The 25110-nt window shown below is 45.1% G+C and overlaps 1 protein-coding gene across 2 annotated transcripts in view; it reads left to right on the plus strand.

The window, feature by feature from the left end:
• The first annotated feature begins 474 nt into the window (after positions 1 to 474).
• Positions 475 to 25110, plus strand: part of Ak5 (adenylate kinase 5) — a 201232-nt gene continuing 176596 nt past the window's right edge. For both annotated transcript variants that reach the window (XM_052178928.1, XM_052178929.1), the window contains exons 1-5: positions 475 to 799; positions 6684 to 6870; positions 11251 to 11418; positions 12544 to 12713; positions 12800 to 12913. In XM_052178928.1, the coding sequence (XP_052034888.1) occupies positions 740 to 799; positions 6684 to 6870; positions 11251 to 11418; positions 12544 to 12713; positions 12800 to 12913 (699 nt within the window). In that variant the 5' untranslated portion in view covers positions 475 to 739. The remainder of the gene's footprint in view (positions 800 to 6683; positions 6871 to 11250; positions 11419 to 12543; positions 12714 to 12799; positions 12914 to 25110) is intronic.

The following is a 25110-nucleotide window of genomic DNA, read 5'->3' on the forward strand; positions in this document are numbered from 1 at the left end:
AGCTGTGTATGTGTGTGTGTGTGTGTGTCCCCGTCTGTCCATCCAGTCCATCTGTCCATCTGTCTGTCTATCGGTAGGCATGTGGAGAGGTCTGTCTGTGGTATATTTGTGGAGGGGAGTGTCTGTAGTGTGTGTGTGTGGTTGTATGGTGTGTCTGTGTAGTACATGCATGTGTGTGTTTGTGTGTCTGTCGGTCTGTTGGTCTGTGGTGTGTTTTGGGGGAGAGTCTGTGGTATATTTGTGGAGGGGAGTGTCTGTCTGTGGTGTGTGTGTGTGTGTGTAGAAGTGAAATGTGTCCAGTTCCAATCGCCTGGTCCTTGGCTCCCGGGTGCCCTGGCCGCGTTGCGGGCTGGGGAGTGACTGCAGCCCGCTCGTCCCCACCCCCGCGCCCGGCACCCGCCCGCGCAGCGTGACTGGCGGCCGCCCGCCGCAGCGAGCTCGGCGCGGGCCGAGCGCGCAGAGCCGGGAGGCGGCGGCTGGTGGCGTCGGCCGCGCGGTCCTCCTCCGCGCCCCTCCCCTGGCGCTCGCGCTGCCTGCGCCCGGGAAGCCGCGGCTGCTCGCTGCTGGCTGGCGTGGGGACCAGCGCGGACGCGGGGGCGACGGGAGCGCGGACGGCACAGCTGCCCAGGAGTCGCCGAGGGGACCCCGGCCTGAGCGCATCCAAGTGAGGGCTGCGCCCCGCCAGCCCAACCTCGGGAGCCTCCTCTCCTGCTTCCCACTGCACGCGCCCGGTACAGCCATGAACACCAACGACGCCAAGGAGTACCTGGCCCGGAGGGACATTCCTCAGCTTTTCGAGGTAAGAGACTGGGGTGGCCGAAGGGTCCCCAGCGACCGTCCCCAGGGCACGGAGGGCCAGCTCCGGGCCGCACCTTCCGGTGCGGTGCGGGGTACCTAACGAAGGCGCTCGCAGAAGCTCGCTGTACCCTCGCCCCAGACAAGTAGCCTTTCGCGCAGATCGCTAGGGTGCCTTTCAAATACAGGCTTCGAAACCAGTATCTTGGGATCAAGTTTCCCTCTTCAAGCTGGGTTCTGGATGCAGGCTGCCCCCGGAACATCCTTCCGAGATGGGCACCCAGAGTGGACAGCAGAGCGTGGCCTGGCAGTACTCTCTGGGGCTGAGGGTCAAGCCAGGTGAGGGCAGTGTCGCCCACACGGAGCCAGGACAGGAAACTGAAGGTTCAGATTCCAGGCGCCAAGCACTGGGACCCCTTGCAGAGGAGGGAAAGCATGGACGAAGCGACACTCCCTGGGGACTGCTTGAGGAGAGGGATGAAGATGGAGAGGGAGAAACACACACACACACACACACACACACACACACACACACACCAGCTGATCAAGTGCAGTGCTATCTCCTAGGTCGCTCAAGCTCTGCGAGGCCAGTCAGTGAACTCGGGAGCGTGTTTGCTGGTTGCTGGAAAGGTTCTCCAGGCTCCTCCTGGCCACAGCCTCCAGCCCCAGCTCCCCCGCCCACCTTCCCAGACTGGGTTCGACTGGGAGCGGCCAGACAGGCGTGACTCCTGTTGCTGGCCTCTGCTGGGCGTAGCGGCAGCATCCGCACAGGGGACAGGAGATGCGGTAACTCTCAAAGAATGTGAGAAAGAGGCTTGAGGAATGAGCCGAAGGAAGGCACCTTGCTCAAGCCACAACCGCCTTCCCAGAAAGAAGTCGTGCTTCATATTACTCGCCCCACATTCCATCTTAAAACACCCTAGATCCGAAGTGCTTTTGCTTAGGTTATAAAACAGAATAAGATTTAAAACAGAACCGCACCAATCCAAGCTTCCCGGGACGAGCCCTGAAGAAGCCGGCCTCGGCCTCCCGCTCTAAAGGAAATGGTGGGTTGATATGATAACTGAAGGCCACAGCACTGCTCTTTTTCCTGGCTAGGGGATTCATTCTGTTAAAAGGAAAGTGCAGCACTAAAGACAATCATTTTTTTTTTTTACAATACCCCCAAACTGTGTTTATTTAACCCAGGATGCTGTAATTACAGTGCTTCGAGAGCTTCTGGCTGTTTTTGCGAATGTGGAAATGGGGAACTGAAAGATTTTTTTTTTAAATTATAAATGTTAAGACTGAAACCAGTTTTATTTCCATGCTTCTAAAAGAATGATAGATACATCCCTGGCAGAGCCTCCTGACAGCAAAACGTGGGAACAGTGTCTCTTCCTTGGAGCTGGGTAACTTATAGAGAGCCAGGGTGGCCGATCACAGAACTCTGGGTGGTGTGTGCTAAGGGGCCTCAGAAGGCAGCTGCGTAGGCTTCAGGCTTTTCATTGGCGTTTCTGCATATGAATGGGATATCTCAGAATAGTGCAGCACTCAAAAGGAAGTCAGCTTGCTTACCTGCCAGGCACTAGTGCTGCCTGGTGAGACTCAGTTCAGGGCGGCAAAGAGCCTGAGAGGACTAGAGACTTCTGGGTTCTCTTAGAACAAGTGAGACAATCCGCTGTGTAAGGCTCAGAGGGAAGCAGGACCTGATTGTCCATGAGTAGAGACCACAAAAATCTAACACCTCAGGTTTCTAAAATGGCTTTTCTGGGCCAGCATCCATACTGTTTTAAGTATTTAAAGTTTAACAAGGTGCCTGCTAAAACCCCAGACAGTTGAATTAGTTGAATTAGTTGAATGCTATCAAAAGTCTAATTAGGTTATTTACCTTAAAAGGTTATAATCCTTTTAAGAGGATTAACTCAGAGACTAAGAAATAACATCTACTACTTATATTCAGTCCTGGGGTGCTGCTGGCTTTTAGGGAAAAGGACTTAAAATATCAATGAAAGAGTGAAGCTCATTATCTTTGATTTAAAGATCGATGTCCTTTGAGGAACTTGTTTCTTTTAGGGAAACTTGAAATGTCTGTCTCTCAGTCAGAAAACTTGAATTGCATAGACCCACCCCACTTAAGCTTTAGGAAAGGACAAAATTAACAGACCTGGATTTTAAGTATTAATGGTGTGGTTGGATTATATATGGGGTTCAGAGAATCTGGTATTTTCGTTTACCCCATTCCATGTTTTTATAAAATGTACAAGGAAGATTATATGAGAATCTGGCTTAGAATCTTGAACCTTAGATCATCTGAGTAAGTACGCTTGAGAAATCCACTGACATCTCTGAAACATGATTTGCTGACTGACACCAAAGAGGTAGTGATGCCCACAGGGTTGAGTGTACATATGAGCACACACAAAAGAGTTCATGTGAGACACAAGACCTCGTGTGTCGATGCAGTTGGTCTGGCCCACAGAATGGCAGGAGTGTGGGAAGCTAACCTGCCTTCAGAAGTCGGTGACACTTTCTCTGCCCCCTCAGCAGCTGAACTCCTCTGTGGAGCTGTACTCCCAAACCCACTCTACTCAGGATTTCAGAAAATAAAGGCACCTGGCAGGAGCTGCCTACCATTGAGGGGAAAAATGGAACAATATTGATTTAAAAATTAAAAGCTGTGTTAGAGTTTGTCAACCTTCTGAAGGGTGTGTGCTTTATAGGTTAGTAGTGGATAGGTGAAAATAATGATGCTTTTTCCATGAAACATTCTCAAGGAAAATATTTTTGCACTTCAGACCAGGTTCCAGGAGTGAACATTTTCAAAGATGTATTATTTGTGGGAGCTAGCATGTGTTTGTTGCATTAGTCACACACACAGGCTTGAGGGGTCCCTGCAAATAGTGACTGGCAGGGACATGGGCAGACAGAAATACGATTAGGGAAACTCCTCAGTGTGACTTAGCCAGTGCTGATTCAAACTTCTGGCGCCCGATGCCAAGAGGTTTATTTTGTACACATTAAAACACGGTAAAGCTTGGAGAAAAGTTTCCTCATGACAGCTATCACAGCAAACCTTTGGGCATGGCCACACCCAAACTCCTTTACAAAGTACATCTCCTTAGCGAAGTGCCAGCAACCTTTACATATAGAATGCGTTCTAGTGACTGATAAACAGTGCTCAGAACCTAGGGAGGAAGGGCTTATGACACACATAAGGATAGGTTCTATTGAATGAGAAGCAATACCCAGGATTCTAGGAGATTCTGGTGCAGTTTAGCACCAAAGACTAGGACAAGATCACCTGATTACCCAACAGCATCCGCTCCAACCTTCTGGTGAACAGCTGTCGGTTTCTTCCCCTGAAGAGCAAAGCCTGTGTGGTTCCAATTTCTCTAGTGCTTATTATCTGTGAACACGTAAAATTCTTGACCTCTACGGGGCATCATGAATTAAAACCATGTCAGACCATACTTTCCCCTCTATAATCTTATAGATACTATAGACATTTATTGCATATCAATCAGCATTTTAAAATCTGACATCAAAATTTTAAAAGTGGCACTGGGTATTTACCGAATGAAACCAAATCTATATCTCTCACCTTGTAATATAAAAAATTGATTCAAAGTGGATCAAAGTCCCTTATATAATAGAGACCTGAAACTCTGGAACAACTAGAGGAGAGCAGGTGAGATCCATCAGGATCTAGGCATAAGCAAAGACTTTCTGAGAAAGCTAGCAGCAACCAAAACCAACCAACCAACCAAACAAACAAACTCCAGTAGTTCCAGCACTATGGGCAAGAGCTGAACTTCAGAAATGTCTGTAAGACAAAGGAAATAACAGACGGAAAACACATCATGCAGAAGTGAGAAAGACTTACCAGCTATCTACCTGATAAAGGGATAACATGTATGACATATGAAGGATCCTAAAATTAGGCACCATCAAAGCAAATCATTCCATCAGTACATGGACAGAAGAAATCGAGTATACAGTTCACAAAATAAATCCATTTGGAAAAAACATAAAGAAAAAAATGATCAACACAGTTAGTCACCAGGGCAGAGCAAACCTTAACCACGGAGATTCCACTTCCCCTGGTCAGAAAAGCTGTTGTAAGAAATGGAGCAACTGCTAGAGGAGATGCCGGGAGACTGGGGGAAGTTCCTTATGTGCTTGTTGTGGTGATAGAAACACTAATGAAATCAGTGTGGAGTTGGCTCCAAGTGGGTTGAAGATCTAGCTCCTGCCCCAATGCAGGAGACCCTAGGTTAAAGCCCAGGCACTGCAGAAACCAGATGTAGTGATGCACACATGGAATCCATCACAAAGGAGGTTGAGTCATGAAAACTAGATGTTCAAAATCATCCTCGACTGTGCAGCAAGTTCAAATCCACATTAGATTGTGTGGGATCCTGTCTCAAATATTTTAATACTTTAAAATATTTAAAATCTAGCTACCATATTACTCCAAGCCACTCCTGGGCACTCAGAGGAATCTAAGCCTATCACACAAATGCCCACAGATCCACATTTTTGTGGCGCTATTCACTATGCCAAGATACCCTCAGCCTGGATGGTGAACAAAGCAAACGCCACAGGTGAATGCCACTTCCTGCCTCACTCTCTCTGATTTCTACTCACCTAGCTTTCTTATCCATCCCAGAGTTATCTGCCTAGGAATGGTTCTGCCCACAGTGGTATGGTCTCCGATATCAATCATCTCTTAAGAAATCCCACTAACAATTCCGCTCACGCAGCTTCAGGACAATGTGATCTAGTTAATCCTCCAACTGGGACTCACTCAGATGACTCTGGACTGTGTCAAACTGACAGCTAACGGCATCTAGGACTGACATTAATCAACAGATGGATGGATTTGAAAAATGTGATGCTTACACACAATGCAGCTTTAGCCAGTATTTCAGAAGAACAAAATTCTGCCACTTTCAGGGACATTAGAAGATGCAATTGGAACTGGAAGTCGTGTTAGGCGAAATGAGCCAGACCAAAAAAGACAAATATCACAGGCTTTCTCTCATGTGAAAACTGAGATTTAGAAAAATAAATGACATCAAACAGAAGGGTGCCAGTTGTGGGGAGGGAGGTGGCTACAGGAGAGAGGGTGTGGGGAAAGCGACCAGTATTGCTTATCTTGTCTTGTGGATGGAATCTAGACCTAACTATACAAAAGAATATATATGGCCTGAAAGTGGAGTAGGGACCATTTCGGGGGTAGGAGGGACCAGTAGCAGGGCGAACAAGACCGGGTCACGGGGCGTGAACATGAACAGAGTACAATAGCATGCAGCTATGCAAACACCATTATGAGGTCTATTCTGTATAAAAAGAAGAAAACAACTGAATGGGGTGAACTTAGAGAAAAGATATAACAGCATTGTAACAAAGATCTTGGGTGCTGGTGGGCGGGCATGTCAGCTTGGTGCAAGCTAGGGCCATCTGGGAAGAGAAATCTACAAGGCATTGTCTTCATTAATAATCGATGTGGGAGGGCTCAGCTCACCGTGGCTGGCGCTACCTCTGAGCAGTTGATCCCAGATTATATTAGAAAGCCAGATGAAGTAGCCATGAGGGCAAGCCGGCACGGCATTCTTTCATGGCTTCTCGAGTGCCTGCTTCCGGCTCCTTGCTCCAGCGCCTGCTCCGGCGCCTGCCTCCGGGCGCCTGCTCCAGCGCCTGCCTCGGGCGCCTGCTCCGGTGCCTGCCTCCGGGGTCCTGCTTGAGATCCTGCCCCACGTCCCCACGCGATGTGGGACTATAAGCCAAAGAAACCCTTTCCTCCCCAGGCATTTGGTCTTGAATTTTATCACAGCAACAGAAAGCAAACTAGGACATGGTGTCGAAATAGATTTTATTTTTACTTTTTTACATGTATATTTCAGAGCCTGCTGAATGGCTTGATGTGTTCCAAGCCAGAAGACCCTGTAGAGTACTTGGAAACTTGTTTACAGAAAGTCAAGGAGCTAGGAGGCTGTGACAAGGTGAAGTGGGACACATTTGTCAGCCAGGAAAAGAAGACATTGCCGCCGCTGAATGGAGGACAATCTCGGAGATCCTTCCTCCGAAATGGTAATGTGTGCACAGAATGCTAGGCATCTCAGGGAGAGCAGATCTCTTTAAAATACACCATGTAGACTGGAGAGAGTGCTTTTAATGATTGGATTTATAAGTGTTTGGGGAGGATTTATCTTTTTCTGCTACTAATTCTAATCACCCAAGATAAGGGGAAGAAAGCAACACATTGTCTGGTGATTTTCTGTAAACATAATGGAAGTTTATATTGCTAAACTCATTATTTTGCAACATAAATTATACTTAAGAATGATGGTGTTATTTTTAACATTGCAAATAGGCTGTTTTCAAATACACAAGTTGAATGCAGATAAAATTAGTAGTTATTATGTAACCAACTCAACATTTTTATATTAGTCAGAGTCTTGGCTTGCTAATATTGCTTCCAAGTACAGAGTACCTATTAGTGTGTTTTCATAAGTGCAGGGATGGTTTATCGGGGTTAATTTAATAAAGATTCACTAAGTGACCATTGAATACAGTAGATTTGTCATTTGAGTCAAAGACACAGAAATAAACTCGTTGACTGTGTCAGGAACAGTTGAGAACTGGAAGCTGTGATGCGTGGAGCAGATTCACAGTTTTGCAATCTCACTTTCAAGTGTGGTTTTGTCAAAAACACAGGCCCCTCAGCCTTCTCCAGGGAATGAAGTTGTAAGTATAATAGTCTGTAATGCAGAATTAGTTCCAATCAGAGGAAGCTAAACTAGTTCTTTTCCAATGGTCAAGACAATTATACTTTAAAAATTTAAACTATGTTCAAAAATTGTTCTATGGTGGGATTGGAAAAAGAGCTCAGTGTTTGAGACTTCTGCCTACTCTTCCAGAGGACCTAGCTTCAGATCCCAGCACTCATGACTGGCTGCTCACGAGTGCCTAGATTTCATATATCCAGGGGATCTACTGCCCTCTTCTGGCCTCCTCAGGCACCTGCACGCATATGTGCATACCCCACAGAAACATATGCACATTAAAGAAATAATGAAATAAAATTTAAAAAAATGCTGTCTCACAAAAGTTTCAGCCACACCAAGAGGTCAAAACAAACTTTCTTTGCAGTAATAAAAGGAGGAAACAAGTCTTAGTATGTGAAGCCACACCAGTCATGACCCAGTTAGATTTTATTTGAATGTGGTGTGGGAAAATGTCACGGTGTGCTAATTTTTAAGCAGTTGAAGAAGAGGAAAGTAGAAATATCATTCCCTCAAAGACATCTCCAGAGAGAGAAGTATTCTTCCCTGTCCACACAGGAGTGATTATGCCGCTAAGTCTATTATCCTTAATCATTAGACAAGCCTTTTAATGGACTGCGCTCAAGAAAACATTACACTTTGCTGTCCTTGGAATATATGCTAGGAAGATACAAAGTATTTTTCTAAATTCATTTATTTTGTAATTACAAATTTTTATTTTATCAAGTGATTTGTACTTTTATCCTTTGTATTTTTGTTTGTTTTTTGTTTTGTTTTAAAATGCTGGGATTTGGACCCAAAACCTCATAAGAAAGAAAAGCACTCTAACACCTGAGCTGTAACTCAGCCCCTTCCTAGATGTAAACTCTACTTGGTGGGATAGATTGTTACATTCAAGAACAATTCTTTTTTTTTTTTTTTAAGTGGGATTGCTTCAAGTTTCTCTCCGTTTAGTTTGATGTGACTAATGAAGTTGAGCATTTTTTTAATTTTATTATTCGATATATTTTTTATTTACATTTCAAATGATTTCCCCTTTCCTAGCCCCCCTACTCCCCGAAAGTCCTGTAAGTCCTCTTCTCTCCCCCTGTCCTCCCACCCACCCCTTCCCACTTCCCCGTTCTGGTTTTGCTGAATACTGCTTCACTGAGTCTTTCCAGAACAAGGGGCCACCCCTCCTTTCTTCTTGTACCTCATTTGATGTGTGGATTATGTTTTGGGTATTCCAGGTTTCTAGGTTAATATCCACTTATTAGTGAGTGCATACCATGATTCACCTTTTGAGTCTGGGTTACCTCACTTAGTATGATGTTCTCTAGCTCCATCCATTTGCCTAAGAATTTCATGAATTCATTGTTTCTAATGGCTGAATAGTACTCCATTGTGTAGATATACCACATTTTTTGCATCCACTCTTCTGTTGAGGGATACCTGGGTTCTTTCCAGCATCTAGCAATTATAAATAGGGCTGCTATGAACATAGTAGAGCATGTATCCTTATTACATGGTGGGGAATCCTCTGGGTATATGCCCAGGAGTGGTATAGCAGGATCTTCTGGAAGTGAGGTGCCCAGTTTTCGGAGGAACCGCCAGACTGATTTCCAGAGTGGTTGTACCAATTTGCAACCCCACCAGCAGTGGAGGAGTGTTCCTCTTTCTCCACACCCTCTCCAACACCTGCTGTCTCCTGAATTTTTAATTCAAGAACAATTCTAACTGCCCCCCATGAACTTAAAGATTTCTAGAAATAGAATGATTTCTAATTTTTTGCAAACATATTGACAACAGTATATCAACATACAGTTATCTTGACAAATTATTCTGTGACATGAAATATTTCATCATCTAAGTGAATCCATGAAAATACCATCAAGCAAAGGCAAACAATTAGCAGAGAGATCTTTAAATTATTGAATTTTTAAGGCAAAGCAAGTTACTATAGTTGGTGCCTCTCCTGAGACAGCCTTTCCCCACATTTTCTAAAGACTGCCTGCTGCCACCTTTACTGCAATCAGAGTCTAATAAATCACAGGTCAAATGATCCCGTGTGTAGTATCAATAGAGAACGGGGAGTCCCAACGGATGAGCACCTTGGAAGATGAAACTGTACTTAGAGGCATTGTCAACTATTGAGCACCCTCATGGAAGGCCAGGTAGCTGTCTGTCTCCCTCCTGCAGGGCTTGTTTGCAAGTTAAGGTTCTCTGCTTCCTGGATAGCATAATAGTACCTGTGATGAGAGAAGAAACCATAAACTATAAACTGACAATGGCAGATACCATCTATCTGTCTGTCCACCCATCCGTCTGTCTGTCTTTCTGTCTGTGGCTTGCCAGGTCTGTCTTCTGAACACTGTGTGTGTGGGGTTTCTATTTCTACTCTTCAGTTTAATATTTGCAAGTGCCAACTGGGATCCACTGCCTATGTTCCAACACCTGTGTTTGTTCTAACTTCTGAATCTTCCTCTTTTGTAAATCCTTTTTTATGACTCCAGCCCAAACATGTTTATCTCCTCGATACCCTTGATATCCTGTGGAGTTTACCAAGAGAGATGTGAACCATAGCCTTCCTGCCTGGTGGGCATATGGCTGTCAGATCAAAACACGTATCTTCTAGAATGACTAGAACCGAGGAGACAGTGACAGCTTGGCCTCCTACTAAAATCATGCATTCCCACACACTTACATACAGACACACCTGGAGGTAAAGGTCAAATGCTTGTTGAAAGTACAGATGTAACATTAAATCTTCACGTCTACATTGTAAGTCAACAATGTCAAAGATACTCAGCTACTGTTCTATTGCTGACACGAAACCCACAGCCAAGGCAATTTTCAGAAAAGAAAGCTTGTAATCATTTTACTGAGGGGCTTGCTTACGATTCCAGAGGACTGGGCCATTATTATGACAGGGAGTGCGACTGCAGACAGACAGGCACAGTGCAGGAGAAATAGCTGAGGGCTTTTCATCCGATTCTCAGGCAGTGGCAGGGAGAGAACCTGGATGTGTTGTGGGCTTTTGCAACCTCAAAGCTCAAGTCTGTCATGCACTCCTCTGAGGCCACACCTTCTAATCCTTCCCAAAGAGTTCATCAACTGGGGACTAAGTATGCAAATGTATGAGGAAGCTGTGAGGGCCATGGTCATTCAAACTGCCACAGAACTAAATTCTGAGAATTTAGAATATAACGTCAAAAGGTACTACAAATTAGATATTTGATCTTTATGCTTCTAAACACTTACCCTCAGAGTAGGGCACATTTCTGTTTGTAGAGAAAATAGACTACATTCCACATAGGCACTGGAATCCCTGGGCAGCAAGGTGAGATGGTGTTCTCAAATTCCAGTTTAGCATTTGCAGAGGCTGCTAAGTAAAATGAAGCCATGCTGGAGAAAGTCACTCCTTTTCAATGCATGTGGCCCAGTCTGACCATCCATCTGTATCAATAAAGTTTTATTAGATCACTGGCCCCTCATTTGCTTATGTATTGAGAATGACTGTATCCATGCTATCATGGGTGCTGAGCATGAGATGGTGTGGCTCTAAAGGTCTGAGTTACTGACCACTAAGGAAGCCTTCTTTCAGAGATGGGCTGGTTTGTGTCATTTCGTACTAATCAGTCAACTGTGAAAAGTGCTTCACTCTGCTTTTTTTCATCCTTTTCAAAATTATCCTACTCTTTTGCAGTCATGCCTGAAAATTCAAACTTTCCATATCGACGGTATGACCGGCTCCCTCCAATCCACCAGTTTTCCATAGAGAGTGACACGGACCTGTCAGAGACCGCAGAGCTGATAGAAGAGTATGAGGTTTTTGACCCGGCTAGACCTCGGCCAAAAATCATTCTTGTCATAGGTACGACAGTGGGCATTGTGGGTCTCCACTATCACTAACATTGCCTGAAGTTTATGTTTCAGAAACAATAACTAGATGGCATATCTGCTCACGTCGAGTTGGTAATAACAGACAAGTGGAAACTTCAAGGGGTGGCAAATGGAAAGAGTTGAGAACACTTTTCAATAAAGCAGAACTCTATTTAACACTTATTTTATATTCTTAAATTAAAACATCACAGTACTTCTCTATAATGAATTGCAAACAATATCTCCAGGATGTTATGAATCTGCTGCTTTCTCATTTAAACCTTAATGTAGAGAGTCAGCCAACTAGATATTTTCTTTTAAATGAAAATTATATTCTCTTTAATTGGCAAATAAAAATTTTATTCCCTAGTAACCATGGGAGGAAAATAAATAATAATGTGTTGGAAATATTCATATGAGTGCAAAGTAGTGATGTAGTGAAGAATGTTTCAGTGTTATTAATGAGCAGGTGTGAGAGAATGGTGCTTTACACCACCAGGAACTTGTAGCCATTCCGCAAAAAGCAAAGATAAAACTGTGACTCCTGGGTTGAATATGAAAATGTAAGCCCAGTTCTGTCTCACAAGAACAGATACTGAACATGTTTTAGGTAGTCTAGGCAAGGAAAGTATTATTTTTAAGTGTGTATGTGCTGTGTGGGGGAAGCGTGCGGGTGTGTGTGTGTGTGTGTGTGTGTGTGTGTGTGTGTATGTGTGTGTATACAAAGATGAGTGTACATGTGTGTAGAGGGCAGAGTCTCTCACCGGCTCAGAGCTCACTAAATAGGCTAGGCTGGCTGGAGAGTGATCCCCAGAGATCTTGCTGTCTCCACATAGCCCTGTGACTATGTGTCACGGTGCCCAGCTTTTTACATGGGGTCTGGGACTCAGACCCTGCATAGCAGGCACTTGGCTGACTCAACCATCTCCGTAACCACACAAAGTGTATCTGTTGATTACTCGCAAATTCTAACTTTTTCAAAAATCTACGGAGTCATAGGAAGACCTCTGAGTACGCAGCAGTTTTTGTCTCAGGTTGTCATCTTCCATAAGAATAAGCTGTCATGAACAGATGTCTCTTCCTCTAAGGTCATGGGTTTGCCTGTTTTGAATGCTAGGTGGTCCAGGAAGTGGAAAAGGTACTCAGAGTTTGAAAATTGCAGAGCGGTATGGATTCCAGTGCATCTCAGTGGGGGAATTATTGAGGAAGAAAATCCACAGTGCCAGCAGCAACAGAAAATGGAGTCTGATTGCCAAGATCATCACCAACGGGGAGCTGGCCCCACAGGTACTACTGCATGATTGCCTTCTCTCATGTAAAAAATAATTGCTCCTGCTTGAAGTACACTGTAAATTTTCATCTTTGTATTAAAGGAGACAACAATTACGGAGATAAAACAAAAATTGATGCAAATACCCGATGAAGAAGGCATTGTTATTGATGGATTCCCAAGAGATGTTGCCCAGGCTCTGTCTTTTGAGGACCAGGTAAGAATAATCTCCTAACATTTTTTTAGCTTATCTCTGCTGTCTGTTCTCTTTTATGTGTTTATCTATGTATCTATCTGTGTATCTATCTATATATCTATGTATCTATGTATCTATGTATCTATCTATCTATCTATCTATCTACCATCTATCAATCTATAATCTACATAACATCTATCTATCTATCTATCTATCTATCTATCTATCTATCTTCTTTTCTATCATCTATGTTGTATATATGTATATATCCATGTGTGCATGTGTACAGAACAAGAACTCTGCATATGTCAGGCAAGCTTTCTACTACTGGGGGATAGCCTAGCCTTATTACTATTAGCTGATTAAAAAATAATGTCTCCTTTTTACTTAAATTTTTGGGATTAAACAACAACAACAAGAAAGACAATGTTTTCTTGGCAGCATCTCTGAATTCTGGTCTGAAATAGGCAATTCCATCAGTGTGTGTTGGCAAAAGATTTTTCCCCCTTGGCAAATGTTTAAAAATTGAAGAAAACATCTGCAAAAAAAACCCCATAAAAATTGATAATAGACTTTATTAATTTTATTTAAAAGTGTAGTTCTTTATAAACTTTATTTCAAATACTTGCTCTAAGATGCCTTTTTATGTTTAATTTCTTTAAAATAAGTCTCAGTCAGCAATGTCTAGGGATGAACCTGGGATCACCCTACATCACCATCCTTGTCAGATGAAGGTGGCCTCTCCACTGGGCAAGGCATTCTGGCCTTCCTATGTTAAGATGCTGTTCAGCTCCTAGAGTGTACCAAATGGAGTAAATGATGTTTTCTTAGCATCTACTGGATCCATCCTAAATGAACACAAACATTGAGCTGCTGTGTCTATTGATCTTTGAAAAGACTCATGAGCCAGAGTGGTGTTTTCATTGCTCGTCCCTGGAACCGTTCTTCTGGAACATGCATTTTGGGTAGAGCAGAGGGAGGGGAAGAAGGACATGTAGACGTAACTCCTCCCACACAGCGGAGCCACACACAGCTCTCCTGGAGACCGATCAGTCTCTGTCCTCACCCACACTTGGGATGTGTGTGTGTGTGTGGGGTGTGGGTGTCGGTGTCACTGTGCTGGTTTGAGAACCGAGAAGCAGATCCTTAGCACTCAGTCTACAGTCACTTCTTGTTCCCTGGCACACTGGATAAAATCCACTCTCTTCCCAAGTTTACGTCTTAGCATTCTAGGGTTTCTGAGCCATGTTGGCTGTGCAGTGGCTCCTGAAGTTGATGCTACAACTGATGCTACAGGAGTTCAGTGGATGCAGAGGCAAACAAGGTAGAAAGGTTTATGCAAAATGTCAGGGTTGGCCCCACCCCGCCCTCCTCACGGTGTGTGGGTGGATCTACATATTGTGAAGACACAATGTGTTGGTGGAAGCTACCCCAGCGTATCTTTCTCATTTTCCACCTCTGACATCACATGTGCGTGGGTTTCCATGTCAGTTCTACATCACCAACTGGGCATCCAGGAATTTAATTCTGCTTAATCTTTAAGCATCCAAAGTGAGTGGAGCCCCCACCGACTTCTCCCATCTAACATGCCAGCCCAAATCCCAGCAGCTCCCTGTACTTAAGAGTGAAGGACTAAAAAATGGGGGGAGGGGGGGTCCCCATGCTGCCCTTCATTAGTTTTATAAGTTACTGGAAAGACTAAAAGAACCCAGGAAAGTATGTGACTTACATATACTGGTATTTTATAAAGGACACAATGTAGGAACAGAGAGGCCTAGAGCAAGGACTGTCAGGAGATGACAGAACTTCCCAGTGTGTGCACAAAATCTACAAGTCCTGGAGACTCCAGGAAAGTTTTCGTAGCCTTGTCTCCAACCTCCCTCTCCTCCCTGGGCATCATGGGATAGGGCTGAAAGTCGCCATCACTCTCTGTCCCGAGTCTACCTGAGGCCTTCTTCATGGTCACCTCATCAGTACAGACACATTGCCTTCTGAGAGGTTCTTAGGATGAGTCAAAGACATGCCCATCACTCAAGAAATTCCAATAGCTTTGTGCCGGGAATGAAGACTGTATATTTTAATAAAGTCACATATGTTTTTCTTTAGTATCTTTAAAAATTGATTTATTTAATTCAGCTCATTTTAGTGGAAATACACACACATACACACACACAATCACACACACACCACCAACAACACACAAAGACCATTCCATTCCCCTCAAGTTTTTCACACCACAGATCTAAGGTGTCAGAAGGGCTGTATTTCTGACGACACCCATGTATGGTGCCAGCACAGACATTTTGATAAAACACCCATATGTCTGGCTCATAGAACAAAGAAGAGTGATTTTTTTCCTTCCCCTTAAGGAAATAACAACACTGAAATTGGTCAGGCAGCTTTTCTCCTTGAAGGGACCATGGCTCCCTTCCCGCTTTTACTCTCCCAGGTAGGATGCTACCATTATCAACTGTGTGCTTGAAATGAGGGTCAACTTGTATGTCATCGCATACAAGTTCTAGCTGGTTTGTTGGGAAAATAACAAGAAAGGTCTAAAGTCCCAGATCAGAAAATGACACCTAGCTCTTGTGCTCCCTGGTGCTGTTCTCACCCAGCCCTTGTGCTCCCTGGAGTTGTTCATACCCAGCCCTTGTGCTCACTGGTGCTGTTCACATCCAGCCCTTGTGCTTCCTGGTGCTGTTCATACCCAGCCCTTGTGCTCCCAGGTGCTGTTCACATCCAGTCCTTGTGCTCCCTGGTGCAGTTCACACCCAGCTTTGTGCTCCCTGGTGCTGTTCATACCCAGCCCTTGTGCTCACTGGAGTTGTTCACATCCAGTCCTTGTGCTCACTGGTGCTGTTCACATCCAGTCCTTGTGCTTCCTGGTGCTGTTCACACCCAGCCCTTGTGCTCCCAAGTGCTGTTCACATCCAGTCCTTGTGCTCCCTGGTGCTGTTCACACACAGCTTTGTGCTCCCTGGTGCTGTTCATACCCAGCCCTTGTGCTCCCTGGTGCTGTTCACACCCAGCCCTTGTGCTCACTGGTGCTGTTCACACCCAACCCTTGTGCTCCCTGGTGCTGTTCACACCCAGCCCTGTGCTCACTGGAATTGTTCACATCCAGTCCTTGTGCTCACTGGTGCTGTTCACATCCAGTCCTTGTGCTCACTGGTGCTGTTCACACCCCTTGTACTCACTGGAGATGTTCACACCCAGCCTTGTGCTCAATGATGCTTGCTGTTCACACCCAGCCCCTGTGCTCACCGGCATTGAGAATTTGGCCATGCTATCTCCATGGAGAAGACTGGGAAGTATGGCCCACAGGTACAAACGGGTCTGCAACAACTTCATGACTGTGGGAAGTTTACATCTTTACCAATTTGCCTCCCTAACCAGGCAGAAGTGGGTGTGCTTCCTTCCTCTCACACACAGCACACATCACTCAGCTTGGTGAGCACCTAGCATGATCACGCCTTCCCAAAGCTCAACACCCAGGTGCATGGACAGTTCCCGTCGCTAGGTCTGGCTTTGCTTCTCACACTCTAACTACAACCTTAAAGTCAATTCCTCTTCCCTCCCGCCACTAAAGAGCTAGAGACTCAAGACTAAGCTAGGCAAGATAAAGTCTCCCTTAAGAGGGGAGAAATCTGAGGACCTGTGCTGAAGTCACAGAACTATTGCAATTGATAAGTAACTCCTGTGTGTGGATTGCAGGGCAACCAGCACAGGAGCACCCACACTCGCATCAGCTTAGCCTGTTGATTGTCATTACGGTCTTTGGAGGATTGAACCTCTGAAGTCCTTCCTGTTATTTATCAATGTACAAGAGGGAGAAAACAGGCTTATGTTCACCTTGGGAAGCTATTTTCCTCTTTGAAATGATTTTATTGATGTGTAGACATGGGTCTTTATGGATATGTAAACATGGGTCTTTATGGATGTGTAGATGTGGGTCTTGATTGATGTGTAGACATGAGTCTTTATTGAGGTGTAGACTTGAGTCACTATGGATGTGTAGACATGGATCTTTATTGATGTGTAGATATGGGTCATTATGGATGTGTAGACATGGGTCTATTGATGTGTAGATATAGATCTTTATGGATGTGTAGACATGGGCCTTTATTGATGTGTAGATATGGGTCATTATGGATGTGTAGGCATGGGTCTTTATTGATGTGTAGACATAGATCTGCTCATGCTTTTGCTATTTAGTTATTTTATTTGGCGATACACTTCCAACATTGTGGTTTTCTTAGAAAAAAATCTAAATTATATCCTGATCATGGAAGGGCACCCCCGTCTTGCTATCGTTTGAGTGTAGGTAATGTCCTCCACAGGTCTATATAAGATTTTGGTTTCTCAGGCAGAGGTGTTGGGAGGCTCTGCAAAACTTTGAGTGGTGGGCCTTCGGGGAGATCTTCATATCCTTGGAGGCAATGTCTCACAGGGATGGGGTGCCCCTGCTGCTCCCCGCTCTCCCTGGTTGTGATATGAGCACTCATTCTAACATGCTCCCATAAGGATATGCCACCCTTGCCAAAAGCCCAAACCAGTGTGGCTGCTCAATCTGACTTCACCTAGAACCATAAGCCAAATCACACCTTTCTCCTTGATGCTTGCCCATCTGTCAGACAGTCCCTTAGAGTGACACAAAGCTGATGAATATGCATCACCTGCTTTTTCCAAGTGGGCTAGTCTCTGTCTTTAGTTCTTTATGAAGACAGCATCACCTTGGTTTTTTTCCAATATAGTTTTTGTAGAGATAGGCATGTAGACTAATTTTCAGAAATGGCATGACTTCCTATTGTGGAACAATATCCCAACAAAAAACAACTTCAGCTTACAGTTCTATGTCATAGTCTATCCTTTTGAAGAAGTCAAGACAGGAACTCAGCTGGTTATAGAACCCACCAAGACACAATAAAGGCATGCATGCCTACTTGTTTGACTAGATTTTATTTTGTTTTTCTTCCACTTTTATACAGACCAAGGGCTAGCCCATGAAATGGTCCTGCCCACGTCAGGTCTGCCCTTCCCTTTTCATTAAGCCGTTAAGAAAGATCCCTCACAAGTGTGCCCGCAGACCGAACTGACCTAAGCAGTCCTTCCATGAGAACATCTTCCCTAGGGATTCTGGATTGTGCCAAGCTGACAGAACTGACCAATACGAGTGACCACGGCCATGTTACTGTGTGTAGTAGGCCTAGCTCTGAGTTGTTAAGTACAGTTTTCTAGTTTTCCACATAAAAATGTTATGCCATTCGGTTAGCTATAATCCTTTGCAGCTTATAGCATTATGGATGAATTGCCTATTTGTAACCTCTTCTGCTCGGTGTTTGGCTGACCTTGATGGAATTCCTGTGTGTTCAGGTTTGTCTCTGGCCCTGGCTTCTCTTCTGTGTTCTCTGAGGTGGAGTTTATTCTCTCATTCTGAAAGCCTGCTTCCTTCTCTCTTTCTCCAGACTCTCACCCGGTCTCATAGGCTCCTTTACTTCAGAGTGTTTGTTTAGACAAAGAGCGATTTGGAGTAGAAAAGAAATACTACTGTGTTGGATATCACACAAAGTAATAATTTAAGTAACTGCACAGGAAGTAATCTTGAATCATTTCTCAGACCTTCCCGTGAACCAGCGGGGCTGGTCAGCGAGTGCCTTTGCTCGTCTGTAGACTCCTGATTAGCGTGGACTCCCTGAGACCTCAGTGTTCTCCTTTGAAGAATGAGATGAGACAGTACCTCACAGGATTATGGTGGGAGTGAGAGCCACTCTCTGTACTTCTCTGCAGGCTCCTGTGCTTTGCCAGAGGGTGTGGTGATTACTAATGGACCTGGCACAAACACCCCCCCCCTTTGATTTATAGCAGGGAAGGCCAGCTCTTCCCTCCTCCTGTCAGAGGCTGTGAAGGCAGAGTTCATTCCTTCTACAGTCTATTTTTCAAACTGACCGATTAAGCCATCAGAGGCATCCTTGAGGTCTTCAGGCTGCCCACAGCAGTGCCCCTTTGAGTGTGCACTCTGAGTTTGCCCTTTAGCCTCTGTTTGAAGATCTTGTGCTTTTGTACAAATGGCTGGAAACCACTGTGGAGCTCTGGAAGCTGCAGTCCAGGAAGCCTTTCGAAGCCCACTAATTACCACATCTGGTTCCATCCTCCTCCTCCTCCTCCCTCTCTCCCTACCCTCCTGCTCCTGAAGGGGGAAAAAAGTAATAATTGATCAGTTGGAACTAACCCAGAGGTGAAAACAGCCCTGGAAGAGCTCCCCCTGAGAGCGCAGTGGCTGAGCTCCGGGCACACGGGGCACAAAGCAGTTGGCCTTCTGGTGAGGTGGAGCACCACCATCTCTATACCTGAGCAGTGGCAGCCTCGCTCTTCTGAGCTGTAGACTCTTAGAAACACTGTCCCTCCAGTATAATCTCCTTTCACACAGTCCCTGCAGGAGTCTGAGTTCACCCACATGGCCGTGCATGCAGAGAGCCACAAACTTGACATACGCTCGAGCATCATTAATTTTTATACATCTTCACACTATATGCTCTCCGTGCTGGGGTATTTGGTGGATCGGTGAAGGAATTCACCAACTATACTAGTGTAAAAAGGAGGACAAGTTTATTTTGTACACTGCTGGGAGCAAATGACAGGGTAATAACAAAGAACCACTCATAGATAAATAACAGTGAGCTCTGGGAGCTTCTGTCCTGGAGGACTCCTCACTTTGTTAAGTTAATCATCTATATATGTACTGTCCCAACATCCTACTCCAACAATGTAAATAAGATGACTCCAAATTGGTCGCTGTTTGGTTCTGGACATTGAGGGTGAGCCATTTTGTGTGTTGCGACTCCCATCACAGAAATGAGCGATTCCAGTGTCTGGTTGTGGCTTATTCTGCTTGACCATGCCCTTCTGATGTTTTAGTGTTTGGGCAGAACACAGCTACAGTCTTGTCTGGAGATGTCTTTGGACCAGATTTTCATGGAAGACCTGCTCACTTTCTGGTGTCTCTCAGTCTTGACCTTCCCCATAATACTGTCCTCATCCTGGATAGAGCCACAGATTCAGGTTCGGGAGATATTATTTATTAGTTATTTGAAATGAACAAGGTTGTATTCTGGTCTGTCATCCCTTGGAAGGGTTTTCAGTGTGCTATGAAGAGAGGACCACACTTGGGATCAGTTTTAGTGGAAGGTCCATGTGGCTTGGTCTGGGAGCTAAAGGGAAGTGTGGCTAGGGGAATGAACGCTGTGTCTAAATGTCCTCTTGAGTCAGAACTATAGAGCTGAGAAGAAAGAAATCTGACAAAAGGATTGAAAATATACGGGCATGCTTTTCTGAGCAGGTGTGGGATGGGGAAGGATGCTCTGATGCAGTTGTGATATATATACACGTATGTGCAGAGATATGCAGGGCCCCCAGGGAAACGCTGAACCGTACAAAGCCTGTCTCCAACAGCGTCCAAAGAATGGGGACCAGGATTGTGCTTCAAAGAGGGAGAAGTTAAAGCAAAAATGTTTGATCCCGAGTGAGCAGGTTTTGAGTGGGGCCCAGCCTGGTTCTCCATGAAATATACAGAACCATTTGAAGTTGAATCTATTTAATTTTGGAAGGAATAGATTTGATTAGCCATTGACAGGGACAATTGACAGAGACCAAAAATGTAGAGAAACTAAGGAATCTTGTGAGGTGGATCAGAGGAGCCAGCCATGGCTACACTCATCAAAATTATGATTAGAAAATGGGCAGCGAGATGGAAAACATAGACCAGCAGGCATGGCAAGAAGCGATTTTATTTACCTCTTGGAGAAGATCACAGGCTGGCAAGGGCATGGTGTGCCACAGGAGAAGGATGTGGTTGGCAGGAGTGTGTGGGGCCACAGGAGAGAGAATGTGGATTTTTCATAAGCTTTCATGAGGAAGAAGAGAATCAAGTGAAGACACTGATTTAGACATGGGCAATTACAGTTTTCTGACTTCCCAGAGACTTCTGTGGGCTGAGGTGCCCTGGACAGGCTAGAGGATGTGTTCTGAAGCCTGCACTGGTCGAGTCTGGCTCAAGCCTAAGGTTGGGTGTGACAGAGCCAGCTGTGGTGGAGATATTTTTTCTCCAGGAGCAATGGAGGGGACATTGTTTAATTTACTCAGTCAGACACATTTTGATAGAAGAATAAAGCACATTAAAGATATTTTGCAGGAGTTAAGATGGTATTTTTCCTGGGATGGCACAAGTAAGGGTCAGAGTGTCATCAGGTCACATCTCATGAGGAAAATCCCAAGGGCAGAAGCAGCAGCTTTGGGTTACAAGTTTATAGATGAAATTACCTGCATTGGGCCTTAGGGTCCACTTCTAAAGAAACAGCAAAAGTCTTTGATAGGTTAATTGTTCCAGTGTAGCTGTCTTGTTCTCCATCTTGACTGTTTGTTAGGAAAGCGGGTTTCATATCAACAGGTAAACTGTGTTCTGGCATTTAACCATCCCTGGGGCATTTGATAAGACCCACTGGGTCCCTTCTAACCAGAATAATGCTGAGTCTCTGGGTGATGAACCTTAGCCGCCTTCAGGAACACTGGGTTCCCCAGCTTAGGATGACAGCTGTGGTCAAAGATGCAAAAATTTTGTTTTAAAATACTACTCATTAACATTTTCCTTATATGTCCTTACTGAGTTTTGAAGACCATGGAGGTGGCCAAGATTCGCCTTTTTGTATGGTTAGTTAGAGCTCCGTCAGAGGCACTTGGTCTGTTAGAGCTCCGTCAGAGGCACTTGGTTGCTGGAGAAGAGGTTTCCACTGAAAAGCCTTTTAAAGAGGCCAGGTTCCTCATCTCTGTGGACTGGACATGTCACAGGAATGGGAGGCTGAGAGACGAGAGAGAGACAGAGACGGAGACAGAGATACAGAATCAGACAGAGACACAGAGACACAGAAAGAGATTCAGGGAGAAAGAGAGAGACAGAGAGAGACAGAGATACAGAAAGACAGAGAAAGACAGAGATCCCAGAAAACGTTGGGCCCTTCACCCTTCATTGTCGCAAGTGTGAGCAGGAGCCAGGAGGCTTTTGGATGCGACAGTGAGTGCCCTAAGGAGGATAGATGGAAGATGGGAGGTGACATCCTCATTGCCTCTACCAGCCACTGTGTGTGTGTGTGTGTGTGTGTGTGTGTGTGTGTGTGTGTGTGTGCTGGGGTGGCGTGGGGTGGGGTGGGGTATGTTTTGATTTGGATGGGCCGGTGAACAAATTTGACCTTTATATCAGAGTAGGAAAGAGAACATGTTTATCTTATTCTCCAACTTATTTATATATCTTATCAACTTATTGATTTAGCAAAGAGAGCAGCGGGCATGACAGTAACAGAAAGGCCACCTGCATGCAACAGTGGGCTGCAGCTTCTCAACAGGTGAGGGTGAGATACTTTACATGTGATTGTAATTTCTCAACATGCAATTTCTGCTGTGCAAATTAGGCAGCTCTGTGGTATTGGGTTAAGGCTCGTTGTGTTTGCCTGTGCTGTATTGTTTCAGTATCTTTACGTTAGTCCCCTCTTGAGTCATAGCCTCACTAAATAGCCCAGGCTGGTCTTGAACTCTTGATCTTCCTGATTCAGCCTCCTGCGTGCTTAGACTATAGGTTTGTGTCACCATGCATAGCTATATTTGTTCTGTTTTTGGTGGCGTGCACACACACACACACACACACATACACACACACACACACACACATATAGAATAATATGTTAATGTATTTAATATATGCTATACATTATAATGTATAGTGTATATGGTGTGTTGACTACTTCACTCCTTGAGTACACATCTTCATTGCACTCCACACATAAAGAAACAGAGACAAGTGACACCATCAGGAAAGGACCCGGCTGGTATCCCAGTCTTGGTGCAAATATGGAATCAAGACCACTGGCTTTCCCTACCCTAAAGATTAGGAGCAGACAGTCTCCAGGCTGAGTGTGGGCTGCAGACAACATTTTCAAAAAACAGTGTGCCAAAATTTAAAATTGGAAGGTTATAAAATAGAAAGCCGTTTTCTTGGAGATTTGGTAGCTCCAGATCACATTCCTGGATCTCAGTGGAGACGGCGGTGTTAGACAAGGAGTTCCTCCATGCATGACTGTCCCCAGCCCAGCCCTGCCTATCTACCACCAGCCTGACCATTTACAAGCCTTGGAGTTCGGACCCCCACATGCCCCCACTCCCCTGCCTGGCCTTGGCTGTGAGCTGACCAGCAGAGCCCACTCCAGGGATGTTCACTACACCCACGACCCGTGACTCCGTGTTGTCCTCAAGCCAGATGCGGTTGCTTCATTATCAAGATAGCCTATACCCCAAACAATAACCCTGCAGATAGCCCTTTCCTTCCGGGCTGCTCCCAGCAGGGCCTCCAGTCTTTCTAGAGTCTCCTAAAATGTTAGCCTGTTAGAAACTGAAGTTCTGGCCTCTCTGTTGCACATCTCTGAGGCACTGAAGGATAGTTTGCCATTTTCTTGATTGGTACAGGAAAGGAGACATAGTGTCTTAGCAACAGTGGTAGACACACCACACTGAACAGAGTGTGTGGCCTTGTGGGAGGAATGTCACTGGGTCTGAGGGGAAGCCAACACCATTCCTGGTTCCCTCTCCTCTCTGCCTCAAATCAGCACAAAGCACCCAGCGGCTGCTCCTGAGCCACGCCTGCCTGCAGCCTCCATGCTTCACACCGTGACCATCACGGACTCTAAACCCTCAGAGACCGTGAGCTGCCAAAGCAAGTGCTTTCTCTTGTAAGTGTCCTTGGTCTGGTGTCTTCACCCAGCAATAGTGACAGAGACAACAGTCAACAAGACCTGGATGACAGAACAGGAAGCTTGGCTGGCAACCATATTGAAGGTATTATTAACCCTACTGAGAAGATAAAGCAAATGACATGAGAGCCAGATACCTGGAAGGTCCCAGGCGTCCGCTGGGGAATGAGTAATGGGCAGCTCGGGGAGAACAAGTCTCTCTTGGATTTCATCTCATGGCATTGCCTGGTATGGGGGCTCACACCTGCAGTCCCACTGGCAGGGAGGCTGGAGATTGATGTGAGTTTGAGGCTAATATGAGCTACCCAGTAAGCTCCAGGTAAGAGAGTAGCCTGGGCCATAACCAGGATCTATAGCAAAGCCAAAAGAGGCAGAACAAATACTCATTAACCTTCTTCTGGGCTTCAGCCTTTCATTTTGTAAGTACAGAGAAGGTTGAATCTGTAAGCTCTCATGGTGCAAATATGTGTAGAGTCCACACATGCAGTATTTAGTGTGTCATCTGGCTGTCTCTATTTCATTAGTTTAAACTGTAATTTGGAAGACATTCCAAATAACCCAACATTTCCATAGTTGAACTTCTGAGAGATGTAAAATTATCAACTCTGGGGCACTGTATTCTACCCTTACCCAGGTTACGCTCTCCCAGGATGGTGTAGATCATTTGTCCTTCGAGATACAGGGTACATGAGGAAAATAGATGGTTTTCTCAGCTGTGTGTGTGTGTGTGTGTGTGTGAGAGAGAGAGAGAGAGAGAGACAGAGAGAGAGACAGAGACAGAGAGAGACAGAGACAGAGAGACAGAGAGACAGAGACAGAGACAAACAGAGAAAGACAGAGAGGGACAGAGACACAGAGAGACAGTGACAGAGACAGAGACAAAGACATAGAGACACAAAAACAGAGACAGACAGACATGGAGAACACGGATGTGCACATAAGTGCAGTAACTGTAGGTGCACTGGATAGGGAGGCTACGGATCAGCTCTGACTTGTTCTCAGGCACCGTGTACCTGGGCATGTTTGTTCGCTTTGCTTTAGAGTCTGGCACTAGGACCTGGAGCACACTGAGTGGGCTAAGCCAGCTGGCCAGTGATTCCAGGGATCCCCTGCCCCCCAGCTCTCAGCACAGAGAGACGGCAGGCATGTGTCGCCAGGCCAAGCTTTTAAGACAGGTACTGGGACCCGCACTTAGGTTCTCATGCTTGTGCAATAAGAGTTTAATTAGCTAAGCTATCTCTCTAATCTCACTTTTTGCTTTTTCCCATGAGTATGTTTGGATACTATTCTGTAATCGTTTGAACACACACGCCATCATTACAAATCACATGTGAACTAGCTTCTACTGTTCATCATAAAACAAATTATAAAACACACCCAGAATATTTAAGAAAGTGAGGTCTATGGGAAATAATAATTACATCAATT

The sequence above is a fragment of the Apodemus sylvaticus genome, chromosome 4 (genome assembly GCF_947179515.1).
Source record: "Apodemus sylvaticus chromosome 4, mApoSyl1.1, whole genome shotgun sequence".
NCBI classification, from domain to species: domain Eukaryota; kingdom Metazoa; phylum Chordata; class Mammalia; order Rodentia; family Muridae; genus Apodemus; species Apodemus sylvaticus.